Source organism: Amphiura filiformis, chromosome 9 (genome assembly GCF_039555335.1).
Source record: "Amphiura filiformis chromosome 9, Afil_fr2py, whole genome shotgun sequence".
NCBI classification, from domain to species: Eukaryota; Metazoa; Echinodermata; class Ophiuroidea; order Amphilepidida; family Amphiuridae; genus Amphiura; species Amphiura filiformis.
Genome location: NC_092636.1, coordinates 32,528,871 through 32,555,268, shown reverse-complemented (window position 1 = coordinate 32,555,268; position 26,398 = coordinate 32,528,871). Strand labels below are relative to the sequence as shown.

General features: G+C 37.9%; 2 protein-coding genes across 3 annotated transcripts in view; one reads left to right on the top strand and one right to left on the bottom strand.

The window, feature by feature from the left end:
* The window catches only part of LOC140160886 (uncharacterized), a 55,565-nt gene that overhangs the window by 6,478 nt on the left and 22,689 nt on the right, over positions 1–26,398 (bottom strand). Inside the window, exons 2-16 of one of the 2 annotated variants that reach the window (XM_072184220.1) lie at positions 15,363–15,991; positions 14,825–15,042; positions 14,485–14,659; positions 12,050–12,153; positions 11,427–11,663; positions 10,432–10,573; positions 9,737–9,767; positions 8,644–8,702; positions 7,579–7,670; positions 6,249–6,345; positions 5,643–5,741; positions 3,755–4,774; positions 3,543–3,715; positions 2,148–2,232; positions 1,302–1,511 (exon numbers count right to left, since the gene is read on the bottom strand). In XM_072184220.1, coding sequence (XP_072040321.1) covers positions 1,302–1,511; positions 2,148–2,232; positions 3,543–3,715; positions 3,755–4,774; positions 5,643–5,741; positions 6,249–6,345; positions 7,579–7,670; positions 8,644–8,702; positions 9,737–9,767; positions 10,432–10,573; positions 11,427–11,663; positions 12,050–12,153; positions 14,485–14,659; positions 14,825–15,042; positions 15,363–15,991 — 3,371 coding nt within the window. Of the gene's footprint in view, positions 1–1,301; positions 1,512–2,147; positions 2,233–3,542; positions 4,775–5,642; positions 5,742–6,248; positions 6,346–7,578; positions 7,671–8,643; positions 8,703–9,736; positions 9,768–10,431; positions 10,574–11,426; positions 11,664–12,049; positions 12,154–14,484; positions 14,660–14,824; positions 15,043–15,362; positions 15,992–26,398 lie in introns of both variants that reach the window. The other variant, XM_072184219.1, reaches the window with a different exon arrangement.
* LOC140160885 (uncharacterized) lies at positions 18,850–24,644 on the top strand. The gene is made up of 3 exons (XM_072184217.1): positions 18,850–19,246; positions 20,204–20,393; positions 21,355–24,644. Exons 1-3 carry the CDS (start codon positions 18,965–18,967, stop codon positions 21,903–21,905), a joined length of 1,023 nt encoding a protein of 340 aa, XP_072040318.1. The 5' UTR covers positions 18,850–18,964; the 3' UTR covers positions 21,906–24,644.

Below are 26,398 nucleotides of genomic sequence, written 5' to 3'. Positions count from 1 at the left end.
AAACTCAAGTGAAATGAAGAAATATATTTCTGATTGATTTTGTTTGCCTTTTGAGCGTTAAATGTTTCAAAATTTCAAAATGAACAAAATGCGAGTAACTATGATGTCATCAACATGACAGTAATATTTATGAGGAGTAATTATTGCTCCCTCAAGAAAGAAATGGTTAAAAAATGTTTGGATTGGCTTCGCACGACATTCTAGTAACTGTATCTACAAATTTGTGAAAGTTACTTGTAAATTTTTGCCGGAAACAAGATTTTTCTATGGTTACTGACCAGCTCATTAGCGTGGTTCATCAGACAACTTTACCGTGGGATTACTGCCCTCTGTTGTTTACAGGGCTTCAAACTCTTATCAAGGCACTATATAAGTGTAGGGCCGTGGCCCAAGCTTTGGATCACTAAAACGGGAAGTGTCACTTAACAGGTGACATAATACTTTGGCGATTCATACGATACTGAATGGTTAGTTTATTTGTCCCCAACACCCCAACACACACACCAAGACAAAGCAATTTAAGACCCGGAAGAATATAAAAGTTGGAAATAAACATATAACATTCATTCTTCCTCTTTTCTTCTGCCCATATTAATATGGGCATTCCACCAGTCATTTTTTATCATCAAACTATAAGTCTTCCTACATTGTTTACTCTAAAATCTTCTTCTCCTTCTTTTTCTTCTTGTTCCTCTTTGTCCTCTTCCACCTTTCTACTGCCCATCGGCTGCACAATTTATGTGCACTATGGCATACTATGCGTATTGGGCTATTCCATTTAAAATCCACACTACCCCTGTGGAAGATTTTGGAAATATCTTTCACAGGGGGAGGATGAATTTCAGATGGAATGAACACATCAGGCAGCTCCATTTGAATTTCTTACAACCTCTGAGAAAGATTCAACCTGAATCTTCCACACAGAGAGCGAGGGTTTCAATTGGAGCTGCTAATGTGTTCATTCCATCTGAAAGTCATACACATGTACTCCCCCTGTGGAAGATATTTCAAAAATCTTCCACAGGGGTAGTGTGGATTTTAAATGGAATAGCCCATTGCTGCGTTGCCTGCACAGTGCATGCTCTTAAGAAAAGAGCCAAAACAGGGTTTTTTGTTTTTGCATCTGCCCATCTGCCAAAAAATATTGGATGGAATGATTACCAGCTGAGATACTGGTGTACTTTTTCTTTGAAGTACTATCCAAATTCGGTCTTATTATATTTACTATTAGTTGGGAAATATAATCATTATGGTACAAATACTGTCCTTTGCAACCATGTTAATCAATTCAACTCACTCACCTTTGATTTCACTTTATCATCTTTGTAGTAAGGAGTGAGGTATTTCACAATGTAATCTGCTGCCAGTTTACGAGTATCTGTGCCTGCTTTTTGCTTGGCTTTCTTCTCGTCAATTGAGTCCCTATCTAAGTTTTCATTGTCAAGCACATTGGGGTCAAAGGACACACGCTTTGGATTGGCAACCCGTTGACGTTTAGATGTACTTGTTCCCTGCAATGAGTAAGAACACAAATGTGACATGATGAAGTGGAATGAGTCCAATGTTGGCAACTTTCAATTTTGTTCATCATTCATTTATACTTTAATGCTCTGCGTGCTAGCCATAAGCTTCAACCAAAATATCAAGCGCTCGCCTTGCACCACTGAGGTCCCAGGTTCATGCCCGGCCGTGCCCGAGGACTATAATGTGCATTTGGTTTATCCTGATTCCATGCTTACTCTCACAGGTTTTCTCTGAGATCTCCGGTTTCCTCCTGCTTTCAAAAAATTTGCGATTAGTTGTTTGGTTATCAAAAAATATCCTTCACCCAATGGAATTTGGGGAGCTGCACAGATAATTGGTGCATGTTACAATCTAAGTGCGGATTGGTCTGATTGTGATGATTCACCATGGCAGCGAAATTACAGCACTTTGAATCCTTCAAGAGCTGGAAAAAGGCGCTATATAAATTAAGAACCACTGAACCAATACTGGGCTTGTTTGTACATGGCCATTTTTATGGACATCAAAATTTACAATTCTAAAAAAACATAGTGGTATTTTTTGGGAGTAAAACTCAAAATGTACTCGTCCATATCTTAAATCAAACAAACACAAGGACCATGAGTCAACAGAACTTTACTTACTGGCATGTCACTGTCATTATCATTAGTAGGTGAACGCTTTCTTGAACCGAATGGAGAACCTTCACGACTTGAATTGGCTGAACCTCTGCAAACAGAATACATTTAAAAAGTATAAAATCGGCATATCCATGTGATGATAAGTCAATCAATGATTGACAGATTTCATTCAACTATTGCTATGTACTCATTCATGTTATAACTTATCATCAGTTAGTGGAGTGCGCCCTTAATGTTATGCTAGAAAACAGAATGACGATGCAATATTTTGATAGTGTATCGCGTGTGCTCCGCCGTGACGCCGATTGGTTGAAAGTGGTAAACAAGGAATGTTCTAAAACAAAACAAGGCCAGCTGAGTTAGGGCACGCTAACAAGCAGGTCGCAAGGCATTAGCTCCGGTCAGATTCCCATTATGTAGATAATTTTATGATTGTTAAAAGCAGGGTTGTTTGATTTAAATCACGCCGATTTAAATCATTGATTTAAATCGCGATTTAAATCACTTGATCTAAATTGCGATTTAAATCACTTGATTTTTTTTTTAATCACTGATTTAAATCAACTTTTTCCATTTTTTACCATTTTTGATAAATGTAAGTTAATTTCTTGCTTAAATTGACTGTTTTACTTCATTCTTTAAATGCTTCTACAACTTTTGGATAAAATTATAATACCTATATGTCACTTTATCTATTGCTAAAAATTCATCTTCAAGGTGCAGAATTCAACCCCATGAATTTACCCAAATTTTTCTTTCAAATTTTCACATGTAAAAACATGTTTTGATTTTTTGTAAATACCTGGTAGGATTGTGCATATGACTAGCATTCCACTGGTACTCTTTTGACTTTATCATGGGGTATACCAGTTCTTGGAATCAAATTTTTTTTTTAAATTAATTTAAATCAAAAAAATCCGATTACAATAAACAATCTGATTTTTTTTTTTAAAGTAAAAAAAAATCAACAATCCTGGTTAAAAGAAATCATCATCGTTGCCGAATAAATGTTACTGAAAGGAAATGAATGTGGATTGCGTGGGTATTTTTGATGCGGTTGTTACCATTATCTATTACACTCGTAGAACACCAGGTTACCCGAGTTTTACAATCCCACATTTTTTGGGACAAAGAGGGTGCTACTGAAAAATGGTTAAAGTCACCAAATTTCATCCATACGGACAGGTAACATGCATGTAACTTTGTAAAGAAGTGATATTTTTATGTATTGTATTGAAAATTTGCACACAAAAAATTTCCAGTTTTCTCAAAATGATTTAACTCTGACCAATTACATTTGAAAAACTTACTCCTCCTGTGGAAGGTATTTCCAAAACCTTCCACAGGGGTAGTGTGGATTTCAACTGGAATGGCCCTATATTTCACTCATTTACTCACCCATTCTGTTCAAAGAAATATTTCATAACCGGCAACTTTGTGTCACCCTCCTCAACTGCTGATGCTCCATTAGTTTGATCCTGGCCACCACCACTAGAAGACGACCCTTGAAACAGCACATTCCAAAATTTCTCTATACTCCCATCACTTGGTGGTACCTTGTCATTTGGTACCTGACTATCACTTTGAGTTGATACCTTGTCATTTGGTACCGGACTATCACTTTGAGTTGACAGTCCAGGAGTTGTATCAAGTAACGATGCGGAGGTGGTTGTTTGTTTAGTATCTTGTAACGATGCGGCGGTTGGGGTTTGTTCAGTATCTAGTAAGGATGGACAGGGTGCTACTTGTTCAGAGTTGCATAAATTACTCTTAACATGATCACTATCATTTACATTTTGTTCAGTATCACTCTCACGACTAGAAGAATCACCTGTGTCATCGTCATTAAACAAAGTTTCTCGTGACGAAGTAGTCCTCTTATCATCTCGTTTAGTACTTGACTTGTTGCTATGGTGATCACCATCATTTGACCGTGATTCAGCAGTGTCATCGTTAAACCACGTTTCTAGTGATGAAGTAGTCCTTTTATCATCTTGTTTTGTACTTGACTTGTTGCTATGATAATTATCTTCATTTGACCTTGATTCATCAGTGTCATCTTTAAACCAAGTTTCTAGTGATGTAGTAGTTCTTGTATCATCTCGTTTTGCACTTGCCTTGCTGCTATGGTAATCATCATCATCTTCATTTGACCGTGATTCATCAGTGTCATCATCATTAAACCAAGTTTCTAATGATGAAGTAGTTCTTACATTATCTTGTTTTGTACTTGACTTGTTTCTACGGTAATCATCATCATTTGACCGTGATTCATTAGTTGTGCTTTCTGTCCTGCCTAAAACCTCCTGGTTAAGGATAGAAGTGACAGTTTGGAATCCAAGTTGAGCTGTACTGGAAGCACCTTTTGAGCTATTTGTTGTGTCAGTATCCACACTACCACCAAGGTAGGACAGGATAGAGGAAGCACTATTATTTGTGTCTTTTTGTTGCAGTAACAAACTACTGGCACTGGTAAATCCTGATTGAGTTGAAGCTTTACTAGCAGTGGGAAATATTGAAAATAAACCAGCTCGGTCATTGGATTTATTGAGTAGTGAAGAGGCTGTTTGAAAACCACCAAAAGTACTAGTAGCATTCTTTGATGTAGAAGTCTCTGCTTTTGCGTCCTCCTGCACAGTGTGCACACAAATAAATAAACATGGTTAAACATTGTACATAAAGGGACATGTTTAATGTGTAATATGTGACCTGCTACCACGAAATGAGCGTTAAGTTTGGTAGTTTTGAGACATCTTGGCTGCTGAGTTGATTTCTTTATTTACTGCGCACCTGTACAAGCCAGTATGTCCTTTGTGAATGGCCCATTGTGCCCCCATTCACAAAGGACATACTATTAGCTTGAACAGGTGCATGAAAAGCAAAGAACACCAAAGCAGCAGCCAGGATGTCTCGAAACTACAAACTTGCGATTTCACGCTAATCTCCTGGTAGCAGGTCACATTTTATTTTAATTTTTAAAATTTCTTAACATTTTGGTGCGCAAATCTGTGAATATCTTTAAAAGGGGCATTTTGTGATAGACAAGTCTTATCCGCCCAATTTTCTCAATTATCCTTCTTGTAAGACTGCATGGAATTAGCCTAGCACAAATCTTCTATTGAAGGATTATATAGCTTGATTCCGTAAGCTGATTAATTCCACAAATAGAGTATTTACACTAGTCTAACTCGTGAATATCTTACACCAAGGACACACCAAAAATTGGGACAGCGGTCCCAGATAGGTCGTCCCTAGATATGGGTAGTGAACACCACACACAGTAAATATTCATGTGAAACATTCCTCAAAAATTTTACGTCCACTCTGTATGCTCGACTGACATAGAATGAGTCCTTACCGACAAATAGCGCTAAGGCCTGCCCGCGAAACTATCACATGACTTCACTACAGAAGGCCATTTCAGTTGCAGGGATAATTTTATGTTTTATTTGACGAGCAAATTAAACTGCATTCCTCAAAGTTGACCATCAAACTTACCTCTGATGCATCCACTTTAACTTGCTGATTACTCTGCTCCTTGCTGGACAAAATATTATGAAGCCTGCCCTCTTTGGTTGACTTTTTAATTTCATTTACCTAGAAATAATATGAACAACAAATACTGTATTCATGATCATGTTTCATGAGATAAAGGGACAGCTTCATCCCCCATTTTTCGTCATCAAAATTGAATTTTGGTGTCAGAAGAACGCTCATAGTTTTCCCATTACCCCATTGAAATTTAACGCCCCAGATATTTTTCGTTTAAAAGGTGTGAACAAAAAAGTAGTGATTAGTGATTACCACACCAGAAGTGTATGTACTATCGTATGGGGCATTGTTGTACACGTTTTTGCTTCTCATGTCAAAACCGCTCTAGCAATGCAACCCACAATTTGGAACTATAATAGGCCTTAATCTAAGATAACAGTACATGAAATATTGGACCACACCTAAATCTACTTTGCATTTAAAATGTTGACATTATGGTGTCAAGATGCTTTTAAATCATAAATGTCATCCAATTTTCTTGTTTCAGTTCACTAAATTTCTTCACTTATTCATTAAAAATCAGACAGATTATTTAGGGTAGCTCATACTCACAATTGCTAGTAGTTTAGCCTTGTACGCATTACTCCTCTTGGCTGCCTTGAACCCTTCATGTTCAATGTCAAGAGCACTACTACGACACATCACCTCTCTGTATGGAGAGTAAACGATTACAGCATTTGAAAATCAAGTTTAGTGTTAACCCCATGAGAACTACCTGCCGATTGGCCAAAATGAATATTGTGTCCATTTTTGAACCAATCAGGGAGTGTATTAATAAGATCATCTGCAAATGCAAGCTTGACAAAAAATAGTTTAAAGCCTAGTCATAATTGGTCACTTATTTAGGTAACCCCATTTAAAATACATACTCCCTAAGTGAAAGATTAAGGTTGTGTCTTCCATGGGAGTGTATGGATTTCAACTGCAATAGGCCAATGCAAGGGTTTTTTCTGTCCAGTGATGATGACAGGTATGATCATGGATAATCATTAATAAATAACATCATAGAGGGTGGAAAAGAAATAGAGAGAGCCAGAGGAAAGGCAAGCCCTTAGTGATTTATAGAGTGCTATGCCAAATCTGCAGGCCTCAGCTGCCCACTGTAGCATCCATCATTCAAAAAGCCATTTAACAAAAACTCAGGAACAGAGAGCATGTACATAAGACCTTGTGCAAAATATTAGCCCTGGACTTGTGCAAATGTCATGTGGTATATCGAAAACAGACACTTTTGGGCAGGATCGTAAAGGAGAAACAGCCAAAAATCTGCCCAGGGGTGATTTTTTTCACAAATTGGGTTTGTTGCGAATTTGTTATGTTATTAATGTTTAATATAATGTCTGATAGTTTTAGATCGGACTATAACTGGCATCTTGTATTTTTGAGACATTTTTCAAGGTAATTCCTACTCTCGCTTAGAAATGTCCTATTCCATTGGAGAAAACAGTGTTGTGGAGCAAAATATCTCTACATGTAAAATATGTAAAAACCTCAAAATTGAAAACATTCCCAGAAGTGTCTGTTTTTGACACGACACGTCACAAATGTTTGCACGCTCTGTCTTATAATTGTTTGAAGAATTGGTGGGGGAATGGCAAGTTTATGTATCCATTTCCCCAGGTCCACAACCTGGGTGCCAAAAGCGCACAGATACGGAAGGACAGTGTGAAACAGAAAGATAGGGAAGAGGTGTGTTTTGTGGGGGGGAGGGGGGGAGGGTGTGTTTTGGTTTTAATATATGTGATTGAAAGTAAAAATTAATAACGGTGTTGCAAAATTCTTTTCTTGCTATTGTTATTTAAGATGTTCCATGGACCACATCTCAGAACTTGTTCTGCTGACAATAAGGCCCCTTTGGGGTGGATGGTCATGTATTACTGACCTGATGGCTCTCTTGCTATAGTCATCCTTGTAGTATCCGCTCATATTATCTACTAACGCTTTCTCTACCAGCTGCATGCAGTATTCTCTGGACTATATGGAGAACAATAAAACCACAGGAACACAAAACAAACAAACAAAATCTTAATCTTGTTACACAAGCTAAAATCAAAATATTTCCTCATTTTCAGATAACCCAGAGCATCATTTATATTGACGGATTGACATCCTGGATCCTATGCACATAAGAGATAGAACCAGGCTTATGAACGTCAGCTCTCGTCACATCTTGATGGAAAGTTGGAATTATACCGATTCTACTCCCAATTCCAGAAAAGTGCAGCACTATTTTTTTGGAATTAAATAAATATTATCAAGTTCTGCCAAATGAAACATAGCTCAAGCCTAATCATTCATTTAGTCCTAACTGGAGATAAAAGAAAAAGTTCACTATTTTACTAATTTCTTGAAAAAAAGAGCCAAAAACATGCATTTTCAGCGTGTTTTCTGACAATTGAGTCACAAAAATCACAGACTTGGAACAAGTCCAAACATTCAAAATCTTGAGTATATGCCAAACGTTGGTTCTAATTTTCACTTTTTTGTGTTACTTAAGAATGAAACTATGTCTTTTACCAAATTTAGAATGCATAAACTGAAATTATAGTCTTAGTACAAGTCTTTGAGTTGATAGTCACCACATACGATAAACACCCTAAAAACGCATGTTTTGGCTGTTATTTACAAAAATTGGCTAAATATTAAAATTTTATTGCTAGTTAGGACTAACTAAAGGATTAGGATTTAGCTATGTTTCATTTGGCAAAACAGGATAATATTTTTTTTATTCAAAAAAATTAGTTCTGCATTTTTCTGGAATAGGGAGTAGGCAATGGATTCATGAGCAATTCTGGTTTCAGATGAAGTGATTATACATGAATGTGACAGCCATACCGATCCTTCATTGATCAAAAGGCTGTATAATATATCAATTATTGCACTTTTGAGCCAACTCTTCCTTCTCCTAAATTCTTTTCCAACTGAGCAAAATGTTAATTGTACATACCTTAACAGTGAGACCAGGAATCTTGGAATCGGCAGCATCTCTTAAAGGACAATCAGCATCTGCAGAAGAAGGCATGTGTAAAGAATTATGTTCATTATATATTCAAAATTATCTTACAACATTGTGCAAAATGGTTGACCAGTTTCTTAGCTAGCCACCCGTCTAGACAGGGATTTGTTCCTGGAACGGGCAAAATTAATGCCTTTGACAGATGCTACATCATAATTGTAGGTGTTGAGAAAGGCTATTGACCTTTTTAGTAGACTAGATTTTTAAAACAAGGCCATAGTAACACATATTTAAACTCATTGAGCCCCCGATGGGCTGTAGAAGTCTGGAAAATGTTTTAAAGGTCAAATTAGGACAGGCAATTTTAGTCAAATGACGGGCAAACCTCAATTTCTAGCTAAGACCCTGGGGTTGACCTCACCTGGGGTTGACCTCAATCATTACCGAAATAGCACAACGAATGCACACCAAGTACAAGCTGTATCAAAATGATTGGTACCCATCAATTTTGATGATAAGCCTTCCTCTTCCGAATGCAACATAAGATACTCTTGAAACGCCCAGAATGTGTAGTTTATGACTTGTTATACAGTTAATCTACAAATAATTTGGCTCAGTTGAATTGTGATGTGTCAGACTCATCCATTATCAATGAAAACTGATGGGTACCAATCATTTTGATACAGCTTGTATAGCTGATCTCTACCTCAAGGTTCATTAGAACTAAACATGTATTATAAATGTACAGAGTTATTTGCATAATGTGCGTACACATGATCATATATGACCTTCTGCATATACAAACTGATTTCTTATGAGCCATGTATGGCCATGTTGTGCATGCAATTTGCAAACTTCCACTATAAGCAAGCTTTCATGTTCGCAGTGTGTACCACAAGCCTGTATGATTCGATACCAATTTTATTATAATGTGGAGTTAATGAGCCCCTCCATAAATAATTGTGTCAGTTGAATGCAATCAACTTCATTGATGACAACACTAATTATGGGTCTGTAGAACATGAATCAGTGCACTAACAATAATTGTTCACATGTTATAAGCAGATTTTAAGACATACTTTACCTGGTGGAACAAAGTCATCATTTGCCTTATTCTGAAAAATGATATCAGAGGAAACAAGAATTGGTTAAGTGGTTTACTTTTACAAAATATATGGAAGAAGCAAGAGAAAATGTGCCTGTAATGTATAGACAAGCAGCTGAAAATTGTCTCTTTTGTGTAGCCCATTGAACCAATAATTTCAAAGGTCCCCCCAGGGTTATATACTTGATGTTAGTGGTTTGTTTCTGTATACACCAAACCTTCAATATGGTAGGAGACAAACAAATAAACAAACAAAGAAACAAACACAATCATAGCAATCCCACCACAAGGAATAATACCCCAACATTATCAACTGCAACATTTCTTGCTCATATCTGGCTATTCCAGGTTAAATACATATACCCTATGGAAGACATGACCTTAATCTTTCCCACAGGGGGTGTGAATTTCAACAGGGGTTACCTGGACTCCATTTGAAATCTACACCCCCTGTGTGGGTGGTTAAGGTCATGTCTTCCATAGGGGGTGTAAGAATTTCAACTGGAATAGCCCATTTAGAAGCCCATGTAGAAAATAGACTTATCCCTATATCCACAGTGTACTTCTGTCAGCAATATTTCCATGCCCACATTTAAACATTGGGCTTTATGCACTGAAATGCATTGACAGTATGCAACACCTGGAATAGTGCATGATGGGATAAAATTCCTTACCCCTCCTCTTCTCTTTTGGAATTGTGATTGTATGAATCCCATCCTTTCTTTGCGTCCCTCCTCATCATTAGTATCATCATCAGAATATTCATCAGATGAGTAGCCACTGGTTGCTTTCCTTGCTGGGCCACCTTCATAAAATCTAGTTTCAAAGACGACACAGAAATTTATTAATTCAGTTATGATGGGAACACAAATTGCATGTACACAAATAGTTTGACTGTATACCTCATGACACTTCTGTACAAGCCATACGTGAAGGAATATGAGTGCGCAGAAGGGTGATATGTTGCAGAGTTGTAGTTGCTCTCTTAACTCTCTCCACAAGGCTGTCGAATGCAGACGACAAATTTCAAAATTTTCCAAAAAATTCAAAATTTAAGAATTGTAAATTCTCATGACCAAGGAATCAGCATAAAAATGCATTAAAATGAGTACAAACAAGCCTAGTATTGTTTCAGTGGTTCTTGAGATTGCTCTTGATATTTTAAGAAAATAGCTCCAAACTTAACACTTTTTATGTTGAAGTGGTAAGTGACTTGGTCCTTGACGTTTGCAATTAAAGTAATATTGACACAATGTTCAGGTAAAATGTTCCATTCCCTAATGGTCTTTGGAATGTATGACTCTTTATAACAGTTCTTGCTAGCTTGTGGTCGTATAATGACTTTCAGAAATATATTTTTTCTCACACAACATGAATGCATATTTGCATACAAAATTACACACCCACCCCCACACACACCAAACATACATGTGACCACCCGCAAATACACACAGTACCACTCCTGATTGAGTTTACACTATTCCAACCACACACATTTGAGTTTTTCTCCAAAAACTCCTGTTTGATATCTCACCAGTGACAGAAAATATGACCATAAACCCCTAACCATGAAAATTTCAATACGGTAAATTTTCTTGACCATATATGGAATCAGCTGTGTAGAAGATTAAAGTCCTGTCTTCCATAATGATGCATGGAATAGCCTTACCTATCAGCACCATATCTTCCTCCTCCATACAGATCCTTATCAGGTTGGTCCAGTGGTGCTGTAGCGATATATGTCTTGCCTGGTCTAGCAGTCTTCCTGGCGTTATTAGACATAATACCCTTCTCTAGATTGTCAATCTGCACCCTGACATTGTTGGGAGTCTTGCACACATCGCAAGTTTTGTTGCAGTTAGGTTTGTCATCTCCAAAGAATTGTGCTATGGCTGCATGACGACACCTTTGGTGTGGGAAAACAAAAAAGAATTAGTCAGAGTCTGACAATACTCTACTAGAATTTTGCATCCATGTAATAGCATATTATGGTGGTAAATTAATAGTGCTAGTGACAGCCATCACTGATGCCAATTTTAAGCTTTCTCCCACGACGTGCGCATGGAAATTGAAAAAAATATGACGCATTTATTAGAGGGGTAGCATCTATTACAGATATGGTATGCTATCTTGAGCTTTCATTCTGATTCTGACTTCCACCTAGTCAAAATAGTCATCTTACTCACTAGGCAACTGAAGAAATGTCTCGCAACCCATTTTCGAATCTTTATTTTAAGCCTCACATATTTTCATTCTTCCATACATGTTTTTATAATAAGAGTATATACTCACTGTGTTTGCTCACAAAACTTGACCAGACACTCAAAGCTTTGCATTGCTGCTTTGTTATGCTTCACTGTAGGAGTAGCTGTGCTTGAAGCACCATCTGTCTCATCCTAAACAATGGTGACAAGTGTAACAAAGGAAAACTAGAATTACGCGGTTCGTAATTAAGGTGGCCCCACAAAACTATACACCACATGAGGCCACCATATACTACCACAATACCAAGTTTGATATAATATTGGATGGCTGAGCATGATACCATAACATATCGGATGAGTCATAAAAATATCGGACGAGCCAACGGCGAGTTCGATATTTGTATGACGAATCCGATATGTTATGGTATCATGCGAAATAAGCCATCCAATATTATCATTATTAGGTTTTCTTAACTCCCAATAACCCTGAAAACATAATAATGAAGTTGATCGGTGATTGCGTTTAAGCTGGAGAGTTGATTAATGGATATGAAGGCAAAATATGCAAATGAGCTCATTAATATTCATAAATATGCAAATAACATGACACAAAAGTATACAGCACATGAGGCCACCATATACTATCACCGTACCAAGTTCAAATTGATCGGTGATTGCGTTTGTGCTGCAGAGTGGATTAATGACAATGTAGGCAAAATATGCTAATGAGCTCATTAATATTCATAAATATGCAAATAATGCAACACAAAACTATACACAGCACATGAGGCCACCATACCCTATCTCCGTACCAAGTTTGAAGTTGATCGGTGATTGCGTTTAAGCTGGAGAGTGGATTAATGAATTTGCTTCCGCCCGGACAAACAAACAAACAAAGATAAAAAGAAAGAAAGAAACAAACAAACAAACAGGCAAGGAAACAAACAACCATCTGGATGATAACATAAGCCCCACATATATGTGGGGGCCAAAAAACCATGACTAGTATGTCAAAAAATTAACTTTTCAACAACAACAGCCAATTCATGCATTGCATTTTTTTTCATCCAACTTTGTCATTTCCAGCCTATTTTATAAGTTGACCTCAAATGACCTTTTACCTATTGCCCAAGTCTGATATAAAATTGGATGGTTTGAACCCAATACACAAATTTATTGGTTGAGCTATGAGTTTTAAAATATTGGACGAGACACGAGTACGAATGTGATGATCCCGGAAGACAGTGCCACTATGAGTAATGTGGCGATTGAATCCAATGAGGATGACTTGCTAAACCAATCTACTGGAGAAAGATGCGATAATACAATAGCAGAAGAGCTCACATCCATGAAGCAATAGGTCAAATTGAAGATCACTGAAGAAATGCTTATGATACTTGGCATACAGATGATAGGAGCAAAGGAAGCATTTGTATGTATTGTTAGAAAAGCTAAAGAAAAGAATGTGCAAAGATGTCAGCGTGAAAAAGGTCCACTGGTGGAAAGTAAATACTAGAAACACAAGCCTTATACAAGCAAATAAAGGAAGAAATAAGGGAGACGACCCTGGACACCAGCACAACCTACAACCAGATGCTTGAAATAGCTACAGATCAGGGTCTTAGCTAGAAATTGAGGGCAGGCCGTCATTTGAATAAAATTGCCTGTCCTAATTTGACCTTTAAAAAACATTTACCAGACATCTATAGCCTATTGGGGGTTCAAAGAGTTCAAATATGTGCTGATATGGCCTTGTTCTACAAATTGGGTCTACTAAAAAGGGCAATTAGCTTCTCAAAACATACAATAATATAGCATCTGTCAAAGGCTTTAATTTTGCCCGTCCCAGGAGCAAACTGGCCGTCTAAAATGACGGCCAGACGGGTGGCTAGCTAAGACCCTGCTACAGATCAGAAGACGCTGCACAGGGAGACAGAGATATGCATGAAGAAGAATCAACAAGGCTACTACAGAAAAGAGATATTGCTCATTTGAACATTACAATGCAAAAACTTTATTGTCAAAAAGAATTTGCTGCATAATAAATATAACTCATGTTACATTGTAATGTTTATACATAGTGCGAGTGAACATTTACATGTGCCTGTAATCCTGAGTTTCTATTGTGGTATTTTTGAAAACAGTTTAATCTTTGGAAATCACAAATTTTTGTGCAGGTAGTTTTACCTGAACCCAAATTGTGTTTAATTGTTAAAAATGTTGGGCTTCAGCAACCTAAAATGTCCGGACTGCACAGCAGTCTTTTTATAAGAAGGGGCATGTTATGTCCTGTTGTTGCTGGTTCATTAAAAAAGAAATTGGGTGCAGATTAATCTGTTTGGTGTAGGATTTGGCGCCGCAAATAAATGCAGGATTGCACCGTTTCAAGATTTTGGCACAATGAGAGAGAGGATGAGAAAGGTTGATTGTTGAAATAAATCCAAATCAAGATCAAAACGTTCTACGATCCCTAAATCAGTTTCTCACAGAGCTGCTATAAAATCCCTAAAGTGTAACAATTACCTTTTGCTTTGATTTCTTCCTGGCCAACTCCTGAGTGATGAGAAACGCTACTTGATCACGCTCTCCTCTTGCGTAGTACAGACGACAGTATGCTGGCTTGCCATCACGTCCGGCTCTACCGGACTCTTGGTAGTATCCAGCCATAGATTTAGGCATGGTGTAATGTGCCACAAACCTGGAGTAAATAATACCAATTATTAAATTCCTGTTTAGGTGTGTTTTTGTTCAAAAGGGCAAATCCTGTTTAGCAATATGTTTACAAAAATCTCTGGTCACACATTTGTACACTGTGAAATTTGAGTGTCCCCCACCCCTCCCCCACCCAGGCCAAAGATCTCACCTCACTGTGGCTTTGTCCACACCCATACCAAAGCTGATAGTAGCTACAATAACAGCAATCCTTCCCTCCATCCAGTCATTCTGAGCATCCGTCCTCTCTGAAGACTTCAATCCGGCATGGTAAGGGCGTGATTTAAGCCCAAGACGTGTAAGACGGGCAGCTACAGCGGTGCATGCATCTCGGGTACGACAGTAAATGATGCCACAGCCTTTCTGTTCCTGTTTTGAAATTGGTAGGGTATACATCAAATATCAGTAAGGGGGTACTACATACATACACCCATTGCAATTTTTGTGTGGTTTTTGCATTTTGTGAAGAAAAGAGAAAAAAAATTGGACAAAGTGCCGGTGGTATGTAAAATGAAGGGCAAATCTTCTCATTCTATTGGTGGCATCGGTATCAATGTAGCTTACATTGTACATGCTGTTAAATGTAGAAGCCAAAAAGGGGTACATCACTGATGTACACTATTTGCCCTTCATGAATGACATGGCGGAGTCGGTACTCTTAGTCTTAGGTATTACCTCATTGGTCTTACCTCATCTTTCTGAAGCGCATTTTCAGCGAATTCTTTCAAATCTTTCACAGGATCCTCTAACAAATCCTTGAACACTACATCATAATAAAGATTAGGTCGAAAACAGCTCGATTTGAAGATCAACGGACTCCTCAGCTTGAGCTGATCCACAATGTCTGCCTGTACAGCAGCTGTAGCTGTTGCTGTCAAAGCGATGCAAGGCACGTCCGGAAACTTCTGTCGCAAGTAACCAAGCTTCAAATAATCTGGTCTGAAATCATGACCCCACTGCGACACGCAATGAGCTTCATCGACGACCAAAAACGAGAGCAATTTATGCGCCTTGAGTTTCTGTAGGAGGTTTTGAAAGTTGTAGGTAGCGGCAAGTTCTGGGGTGATGTACAGTAGTTTAGTTGTGGGTTTATAGCTCAGCAGATCGTCCATGATTTGCTGACGTTTCTTGGCGGGTATCTTGGAGTTGAGACTCTCTGCTGGTATTTTCAGTTTGTCTAAGTGATCTAATTGATCTTGTATCAAGGCAATAAGCGGGGAGACAACTAACATGATGCCGGGTTTGAGTACTGCAGGTAGCTGGTAACAGAGAGATTTACCAGCTCCTGTAGGCATGGAGATGAAGACGTCTTTGGTGCCTGCAAGGAAAAATGCAAATGAAAAACAACAATTACTATGTTTATATACATGACTACATGTAATATACACTGATTAGATGTCTGAATAATAATCTAAATTTAAGGGGGTACTACATCCCTGGTCAATTTTGTGCCTATTTTTGCATTTTTCTCAAGAATTATAGCAGATTGGTTACAGTAAGATATTTATATTATAGGGGCAAGGGCTACAATTACTGTACTGAAAATTTAGCAACTCAAAGCAAGTAGTTATTGATTTATTGATCAAATATTGGTTTTCCCTCATTTTTGACAGTAACTCCACAACTGTTGTCTGTGCTGAAATAAAACTTCCAGTGCAGTAGTTGTAGCCCTAGTCCTTGCCCATATACATGTCTTACTTGTCCCCAATGCGCTATAATTTGGGAGAAAAATGCAAAAATAGGCACAAAATTGGGCAGGGGTGTAGTACCCCCTTAAGTGCTACGTGGGCGGGGTGTACAGGGTGTGTGTGTGACAGTGCAGACTGTTAATGTTAACTGTTTTCATTATAAATGTTGCATAATATTATATTGACAATAATTAACAACCTGTTTGACCTCTCCATATTCATACATTGTTCACCTGTGTTTTCATGTTTTGTGGTTTACTCGAGAACTCTACATGTAGCTTTGATTTTCAACACGATAGTTACGCATTCGATGCTAGAGTGCTTTGCTATCGTTTTTCGGTGAAAAATGATTACAAATGTGTAATTTGCAATCATTTTTGGAGCAACAATTTCTACGTACCGACGGCTAAGTGTGTATTGTAACGAAAATGGATTTTCGCTCATTCTCTACAAATTGGTTATTTGAGCTCGTGTGAGGCTTACATGTATGGTCTTATTTTTGTATTGTTACACATACGGTACCTATCTCTCTTGAACTAGTTATCATGATTTTTATAACCAAATTTTGATGAGTCGTTATTGAGTCCTCAACTTTGATGTTCTGGTCATGCATGTTTATAAGCTTACTGAATGAAGAGTATTGTCATGATTGTATTACTCACCAGTCACTGATTTGGTCGCCAGATTTTCATGATCCAAATTATTTTATTGTGCAAATTAATCAAAGTTATGGTAAAGCACAGGTGGAAATACTATCAAAATTACTTTTATTGAAATCTGAATTGAATTTCGGCGTAAATTAATTGATTTAAAATGATATGTTTCGTGCATATTTTCGATCTAGGAAAGTTTTACTTGTTTACTAGTTGCCAGTTCTTTGTCGATTTTGTGTAATTCTCTGAATCTATTAAAGATTCTGTCAAATTTGCGACCCTGGCAACTCGCTTTTCATTCTCGACCCCGCCCCGTCTGGGGATGTCTATGGTCGGATTCTCGCTTGTCTGGATTTGCGCCGCGTTCGTTTTTCATGTTTTTCAGTCAATCAGAAACCTTTTCGGTGAGTGAGTTCTCGTGAGCAGAATGTGCTGTTTTCTTGCTCACGAGAAAGGACGATAAATTGCTCATGAGCAAGGAAACTGATTTTTCTGCTCACTCAACTCTCGTTTTGTGCGTGTTTTCGCGATAAATTGCTCGTATAAAAAGCGGCTGCTCGCCAAAATTGCTCACTTTTTGGTTTGACGCTGCCAGGGGCAGTCACGCCCCTGGTCAGCTCTGTCACAGCAGATTTGAAATGAGACTCATCAGGCATTGGAAGTGACTGCCACTCACTGCCGTAGCCTCACTTTCCTTGACATTGGTTCACTAAATTTCAGCTTCGATGTGGAAGACATTTAATGCAATTTATGGGAACATTCAGCCAAAAATGATGGTCATAATGTAGCAGACGATAGCCATGTCAGCAGTAGTCCTGTCATCCATCCATCATCATCGAGCCTTTTTCAAGGCTAGCTTTCTCCGCTTTGTGAATTTGGTTCCCATGAATGCTTAATTGTCTTCATCGAAGGTAGACCTATAGAACTGCACTATTTTTAGCATCTTTACAGTCACAAATCGCCCATAATTGGTAAGCTTAGATGGCCTAGGCTGCTGAGCCTTGTGCCTTTTAGCGCCTGTAGGTGGCCTGGAAAGTTTAAGCTTACTTAGGCTCTTGGCTTGGACCTTCTGCTTCTCTTGGACATCTTGGTTCATCGTGACTGATAAAACAATGGTTTAATCATCTTAATTTAATTAATATAGAATATAAAAGGGGAAGTTCCTAGTCTTCAAGAAAGGCTAAGCTTGGCCTTGCATTATGATGTGCGTGCATGCATGCATGACATGCAGATTGGTGGTAAATTTCAGGCATGAAATTGTGCTCTGAATTTTTGTGTTATGGATTAAAGGCACACTCCTCGTTTTATTAATTAAAAAAGGAACTTCCTGTTTATTCTATCAATTGTGCAGTTCTATACTTCAGAATCAAGGAAAGTACATGAAAAATCTGCCAGTGACTTCAAAATTAATTAAATAGGCTGAACTTGAAGCCTATTATTTTTCTGATTTATTTATTGATTTTTATATCACAAAGAAATTTGACTTCTGACTGGCCTAAATTGCTCAATTGCCAAACTGATAGACAAGCTGGCATCAGTCGAAAGCTCCCGCCATGAGTAATATTTTTAAGAACCAGTGAAATTCGCTCAATAAGAATAGTTCACCATTTTAGATGGCATTTCGTAGTACAGTTGTCTTTTTGTCCAGTCATTCCAGGTTCCGGATTCTCAGTATTCACCCCGCGGCCCAGCCGTGTTACAGTATGTGAATGCACATTAAACACATACACAGCACACTTGGAACTCCCGGGCAGAGCCGGGACTTTCAATTATTGGAACTGCATGAGCATGATGAGGTAGACTCGCTCGCCAGTCCTATTGTACGCAAGAGAAGAGATCGTGACCGGCCCATGGACACTTTCGGTTTTTTCCCGACGGTCCCTCAAACTCCCACAATCCCTAGCGCTATTACAACGAACTTCCGTTATTGATCATTATCGGTCTTTCAATATGGCGACTTCCAGTTCCATTGTATTCGACGTCGCCGATTCGAAAGCAAAAATATTTGAAGAAAACAAGGTTGTTTTACTTCATTGTATAACAAACCATGGCTTTGGTGTGCCAATGACTGACTGTGCGTCGATGGGCCTTTGGGTTCGTATATGCCATATTTCGTTGCCGGCAGATCCAGCAATTAGGCGTGGGGTGTTGATGCCGGACCGGGCTGACTTGAAAGTCCAGACATTTCAAACGCCTAAATTGCTTTTGGTGGAATCGAGTTGTATCATTCGGGTAAGCTGAAATTTCATTACGAATCTCAAATATAAATCGGTAAAAAGTACTAACCGCCGATCGGCTTGGGGTGGGGGAGGTGTTGTGGTCCACACGGCTTTACCAAAAAGTAACATATATGACAGACATTGTCAATGACAATGTCATTGTTATGACTGAATAAGCCTGACAAGAAGAGATCGTGACTATCTCTGCATACAGCACGCGAACGCCACAAGGTGCATGACATAACATGACATGACATAAGTACAAATACACCTCCATGATACATATTATGATATTTGTTATTAAATATCATGTCATGAAATGCACTGACTGTGAGATCATCATCATGGACGATGATCATCATTCGATCATGGTCACTCGGTCAGAGCTCGATATGGATTTGATATGTTTTCAGATCGCATGTTCAGTGTATGTTATTGTTACGTCCACTTTCGAAATTCACGTCTTGGCTTTACAACATCACAATCCGATGTTCGACGAGAAAACGCTTTATCATGGGTATTCATTAAATTCTTTCTCTTTGTGTGAAATTTCCGATGCTGTGTTTCATATTCGGCATTAAACAACTTGCACAAAGTCATCTCAGAAGGCGGCAATGACTGTGTTTGTGTTTAGCGACACCGCCCCGCTCCCCGTCACTGTCCGTAAATGCATTTCATTTCAATTTTCATATTCGTGGGGATTACCATGTGAACAAAAAAAATATGATATGTGGAAAAGCAGTACCGCTACAAGGCATCTTATAATTACATAAAGAAAAAAAAAGGGCCTCCTCATTTCCTTGAGCAGTGTTGGAAAAGGCCGAAAATTACTGAAACAACGCTAATTTCACATTGAAAAAAACATCCCTTCCTTATCAATTCATGAAAATCCTCAGGACGAGAACCAAAATTTACATAGCACAATTAATTAAAATTTCCCCCCTTCCATTTTTTGTTTTTTCTCTTCCAGTGGAAAGATGTTGATGGTGAATTGGTAGAATCTGGCTGTATATGGAAGTTTTCCACCATCTCTACATTACCAATGCCTGTGCCAGCAACAGATCAAGATGCTGAAAGAGTTGATGAGTTAAATTTTCTTCTGGCCCATGTTCCACCAACTGCTTGTCAACATTGCTACCCAAATGCAGGTCAAAGTGCAGGTAATCATTATTTATTGTTAGAATCCAAATAATGCATGTGATGGAAGTATTTTTGAATTGTGAAATCTTTATACACACTTAAACTTCAGTGGCAAGCGCTGCTTTTCAAGTAACGCTCATGCATGAAGTGAAGTGATATACCCCGGTATGCCAAATTTTTACAAAATAACATGATATTTACAAAATCCTATTCTGTCGGTCCGTGCCATGTCACTTCCGGTTGATGATGCGACTCACGGTCAAGTGAAAACAAGTCCCTGATTCGATTTTTGTTGATGATTTCTGTCATTGGTGTTATGTAAATTTCAATCGCAAATAGTCATAAGAATCAAACAACCGTTTCTAAGTCTTCAGAGTGGAAGAAATTTACTTGATTTACCGTTTATATACTGACAAACTTAAAATTCCATGGTCGAAATTGAATGTCACTCCAACAACATTGCTATGTAGCCTCCTTCGCAACCGGTTTCTGTTGTTCATAACAAACCGTGAGCCATATGCAGTTTGGGCCCGAGACTAGAGATAGCACGGATGTTGGCCCGACAGAATATATATAATATAGTACAAAAAAAATTTTTAGTAATTTTTAGCCCTGGGCAAAATACCAAATATGTCAAATTCAAAATTTGTGCATGCTCCGCACACGCACATCATCCCAATAAAGCCTTTTTTGAAGCTCGAAGACATCTTTGAAAAACAAAAATTGCATGATGCAACAGTTCTGCATTTTTTTTCAGCTGTGCTCCTGTAATTTTATTTTGCCCCCCCCACCAAGAAAGCTGGATACGCCCTGCTCACACACCCCCTATATATTCTAATGCTTCCGCCACTGATTTGATTCAGCTCAATCAGCTGTGCTCGGAAATTTTTGCATCAATGGACTAATAAAGTGCAAATATGCTTTACTGCTTTAGAAATGAAGTGTTCTTATTTATATTTTACTTGTAATTTCTGTATTCAGGTGCCAGTTCTGCTGATGGGGAAGAAGACAGGACAGAAAATGCCAACAGCAGGAACAATGATGATCAAGATGTATTTGACAGTGATGCAAGCAGGGATGATGATGATGAAGATGAAAGTGATGAAGATGACAGTGATATCATATCCCATCCACAAGTCTTCAACGTGATGGGTTCCTGCGTGGAGAAACGCTATCAAGATGTTCTTGAAAAAGTCCAAGAACTCATGAGAGATGGTGAGACTGTAGCTGTGAGGGTGGAGTATGAACCACAAAACCCGCAAGATATAAACGCGATCAAGGCAGAAGCCTATTTAGATGATCAGTGGCGTATATTTGGGACTATTCAGAAGAGAAAAATTCCAAAACTGACTAGTGCAATGAGGCATGGCACAATTACAGACTGCAAACTAGCTGCACGGCCATTATACCGATTGAATGTTTTAAATTCGGGCAGAAATGGCCTAACCTGTCAACTTGTGATAAGTAATCGTTACAGATGGGACCGAGATGACAACAATTACAGCTACAATATGGACTTGTCCCATTTATGAAACGTTTAAAGACCAAGATAACTTTACTCACCATGTGTGTTAATAAATATCGAAACACGGCAGTTGTCGGAAACCCACATTTAAAGATAATAAACAAAATGTGTCCCAAAAAAAAATAAAGAAAATAATAAGAAATTTGAACTGTATTTGTCACATAAAATTGTCATTCTATGTGCGATATTAATGAAAGAGGTGCCATTTTAAAGCTTTAAAACAGTCCTTTAGTTTGGTAAAGAAATCTACAATTTTATTTTTGACGACAACTGCCTTGTTTCGATGTGATGGGTCACATTTGTAAAAGAAAGACCTTTTGTTGTTCTTGAGTTGCGCTTTTGCAATTTTTATGACATCTAAAAGCTTCTTTTTTTTTTGCATTTTGTGAAGAAATGAGAAAAAAATTGGACATAGTGGTATGCAAAATGAAGGGGCAAATCTTCTCCTATTGGTGGCGTTGGTATCAATGTAGCTTACACCTTTAAAAGCGTTGATCCCGATGCCACCAATAGAACAAAAAGATTAATTTGCCCCTTCATTTTGCATTATACCTATTTTTTTTTCTCTTTTCTTCACAAAATGTAAATGTAGCATTTCATCCACATAATCAGAGAAGGAGAACCGGGACTCACCGCCATATTGATACAGGCATGAAGCAAAAATTGGAGAGTATTCGGTTTCTCTCTGATTGCTCTTGAGGCACTTCTTGTCATGCACAAGCAAACTAAACTGATGGGCGCATGCAACCTGCACACAAGTACCAAGACACTTCAGATGAGATGCAGAATCATTTTTGTTTGTCCCCTCGCACTGTCGGCAAGTACCCGGATACTTCCCAATTTTCTCCCCATAAAGTTTATTCGACTCATAAGGCAGAAATTATTCAGCTTATGTTTATTCACACATCAATGAAGTCCAAACTCACACTTGTGAAAATTCACAGCATCCACCAGTCACGCATTATGCAACACACAACTAGCATAAGCATTTTGCGGTTTTCGCCAAACTGTGTGCATGCCATTCTCTATCAAAATACTGTGCCGCGAGTCTTAAAAACTGACGGCGCGACTGGTCGTGGCGGTACTATAATAGTGTCCCAGTTCTTCTCTAGTTCTGTGATTTCATCAGACTAATTAATTTTAATGAAATTGTCTTTCTTCATCAAAGCCTCAAACTGGGAATATTAAACTGATACCATAGATAAATAAAAAGAATGCAGAATACATATTTGTATTAATTTGTTCTCTTCAGACTGTACATTTCTGAAGTCATTTATTCCTTTCATAATATAATATAATATAATATAATATATTGATCATACTGTTAAAGTGCGTACATTTAACTGAGCTGTGTACCCTGCTGGTTCAACAAAGACTTTCTGTCCTTTAAATTGCAAATACAAGTGAACCAGCAAAATAAAATCAATTAAAAAAATGCAGAGGGGGGTTATAAATCTGGATTTTCTTTGCTTGTATTTAAAAAGAAAATAAGTAGTACATATCAAAAAAGTTCAATTCCTCAAATGAAACAAAGTCTATAAAGTACCTCCAGTCAGGGGCACTACATGTAGCTTTGAAATGCATGTGAAAACATTGCCAAAAGTCAAAAACAAGATTTGAAAAAAAAAGTATCAAGCATTGTCAATCAAACAGGTTCATTGATATTACATAATTTACATACTGCAAGTAAAACCAATACTTCCTAACCAGATTCTTATGTACATAGAGCGTGTTTATAGTGAGACAATCTTTCCGTTATTTAGCTCAACTACCACGTAGTCTAGATTTGCAATGGTTAGTAAAACATAAACAAATATAGACTGCGTGGCAGTCCAGCTAAATACCGCATAATCTGGCTCACTATAAACACGCTCATAGTGATATAAGTTTCCTTAAATCAAGATGAAGTCACAAATTTTTGAAATTAAATCTTTTACTGGAACTTACTTTTATGTTGTGTCGGATACCATCAGACTTCATCAGGCAAGTTCATCAAGTCTGATGGTTTCAGATGCAACGTCAAAGTAAGTTCCAGTAAAAGATTTTTAATTTTAAACACTTTGGTGAGTCCAGTGTTCGAAATATGCCCCAGCCGGGCTTGACCTTAAAAAGTTACCGGCAAGCCGGGTAGGCAACTAGATGCCAGTCAGAAAAGTTACCGGCTAGGCCAAAAAGTTACAGGCCAATGGCCGGCTGACCGGCCCTATTTCGAACGCTGTTGATGACTGATATGTGATATTTACTTTGAAATGCAGAAGTGTTTAGCTGTTTGCCCTCCACATATAAATTCACCTTTTCGGTAAATCCCATAAGCCTTTGCGAGTACACCTGAGACCTCGTCATTTGACGTCACACCGATCTACGCCGATCGTTTATGGAACATTGTTACTACGCATTGCAAGTCGGCGTGACGACAAATGACGAGTTCTCAGGTGTACTCGCAAAGGCTTATGGGATTTACCGTAAAGGTGAATTGTGTTTTTACGTTGTGTATTTTTGTGAGAAAAAATAAATAGCAAGACTCATCGTTCGGCAGGAAAAACCTTGTATGTGCTTGTGGCCACTGAACATATTTAAAACAAAACTGCCAACAGGTTACATAAGTTTTGCTTTAAACATGTTCAGGGCCAAGGACACAGAGTTCTGTTTTTTCCTGCCCAATGACAAAGGACAATTATTTGATTGTTGCTCAGTACATATTTTCACAGCTGTTACAATTTAAACAGGTTATATTGTAGGTTTTTTTCTGGATAATATTTGTAATTAAATGAAACATTAAATATATACATTATTTGACAGTTGAACTTTTTTTCAGTGTCTGTTTACCTTTTGTAAAAGTATGAGGGTTCTGCAAAATCTTGAAACCATGAACACCCAAATATTGGCTCAAATGGAATTGACATCACAGGAGTCTTACATTTTGCAGTATGTATGGAAATCCAGGTGGTAGAAAAACAATACTGTAAAATGTTATTTAACATTATTGTTGTTTTTCCACCACCTGGATTTCCATTCACATACTGCGGTATCTGCACAGTGGATGGCGAAATTTTTCATTTTGGAAAATTGTGAGGGTTCTTCAAGTTCCTAAAGTTAATTCTTTATTACTTCTGTGGTCCGGGTATGCACTGGTGAATTACGATCGGCTTGTTGTCAAGTGCGTTGATCAGCCAATCAGCGTGATTGTTTATTTCTTCTGTGTGTACGCTCGTCTACGCTTGGTGCACAGCTCGGCCCACAGAAGTAATAAAAAATTAACATTAAACAATCAAAATCAAATCTAAATGTGTGCTCAAATTAAACAATTTTCACAAAATTTTAACCACCCAATCTCTACTTACTACAAGAGGAATATTATTGTGCAGTATGTGAATGGAAATTCGAGTGGTGGAAAAACAATATTGTTAATATTAATGTTATTAAAATAGCTGTTTTTCCATCACCTGGATTTCCATTTATTTAACAAAAAGAAAATCTTTAAATTGGCAAAATTAAGCGGGTTATGAAGTTCCTGCCATCATCAAAACCCAAGATTTACGCCTCCTAATCTTAACTCCATCAAACCTATTAAATAAAGGAAGTCTCCGGCAATCATAACAATATGCCGCTGCCTTATATGTAAGAAAAATAATTATCAACACAAATCACATGGTTTTATTTAAAACAAACTCATAGTGACCATTAAAACGAATGAAAACAGCCGGCTCTCAACTCGAGATATTCAAAAGTTCCGCGCCGAAATTGTCTAGTGCAATGACGTAATGGTTGCATGTGCTCAATTCTCATCAGCCTTCATTGTATTACTGGGACGTCAATGCCATACACAATGTCGGCGCCCTGGAATTTTGAATATATAATCATAATGTTGAGAAACAGGATGTTTTTATGGTCACTATGTGTTTGTTTTAAATAAAATCACATGATTCATGCTTGATAATTATTTTTCTTACACATAAGGCATAATGTTGTGATTGCCTGACACGTCCTTTAATTCTAGCAACATCCATTATTGATGGAAGTAGAAACTCACATGGTTTATCTAATGCCAATCCATTTCCCAGATATCTTGATTCCACAAAGCAACACAGCTGTTTGTATGACTGAATGGGCTTCATTATATCCAGTGGAACAACATCTTTTCTCTGTGGAGTATCCATGTCTATACGCCGTAGAAGTGACGTAGTTAATCGGATTAACTACCATAGCAATAGATGAATACAATTTTGGCTATATCGCCCCACACTACTACGTTCATGCGGTACCGATACATTGAACCATAGATGTCAACGAAATGCTAATCACTTGCACCTGTAAGATTAGTCTCTTTGAAAAGAGCGGTATTGTATTCAATCTATTATGTGATTTGAAGACAGGTGATGAGTGCAACCTGCGGCAGTGCAGCGCGGTATATTCAAAAATTGTATTCATCTATTGCTATGGTAGTTAATCCGATTATGACGTCACTTCTACAGCGTATAGAGTATCTATATTTACTACCTT

Coding starts and splice junctions, on each gene's coding strand:
- LOC140160885 (XM_072184217.1), top strand. CDS start 18,965: ATGGCGACTTCCAGTTCCATTGTATTCGACGTCGCCGATTCGAAAGCA. Junction 19,247..20,203: donor AATCGAGTTGTATCATTCGG/GTAAGCTGAAAT, acceptor TTTCTCTTCCAG/TGGAAAGATGTTGATGGTGA. Junction 20,394..21,354: donor AAATGCAGGTCAAAGTGCAG/GTAATCATTATT, acceptor TTCTGTATTCAG/GTGCCAGTTCTGCTGATGGG.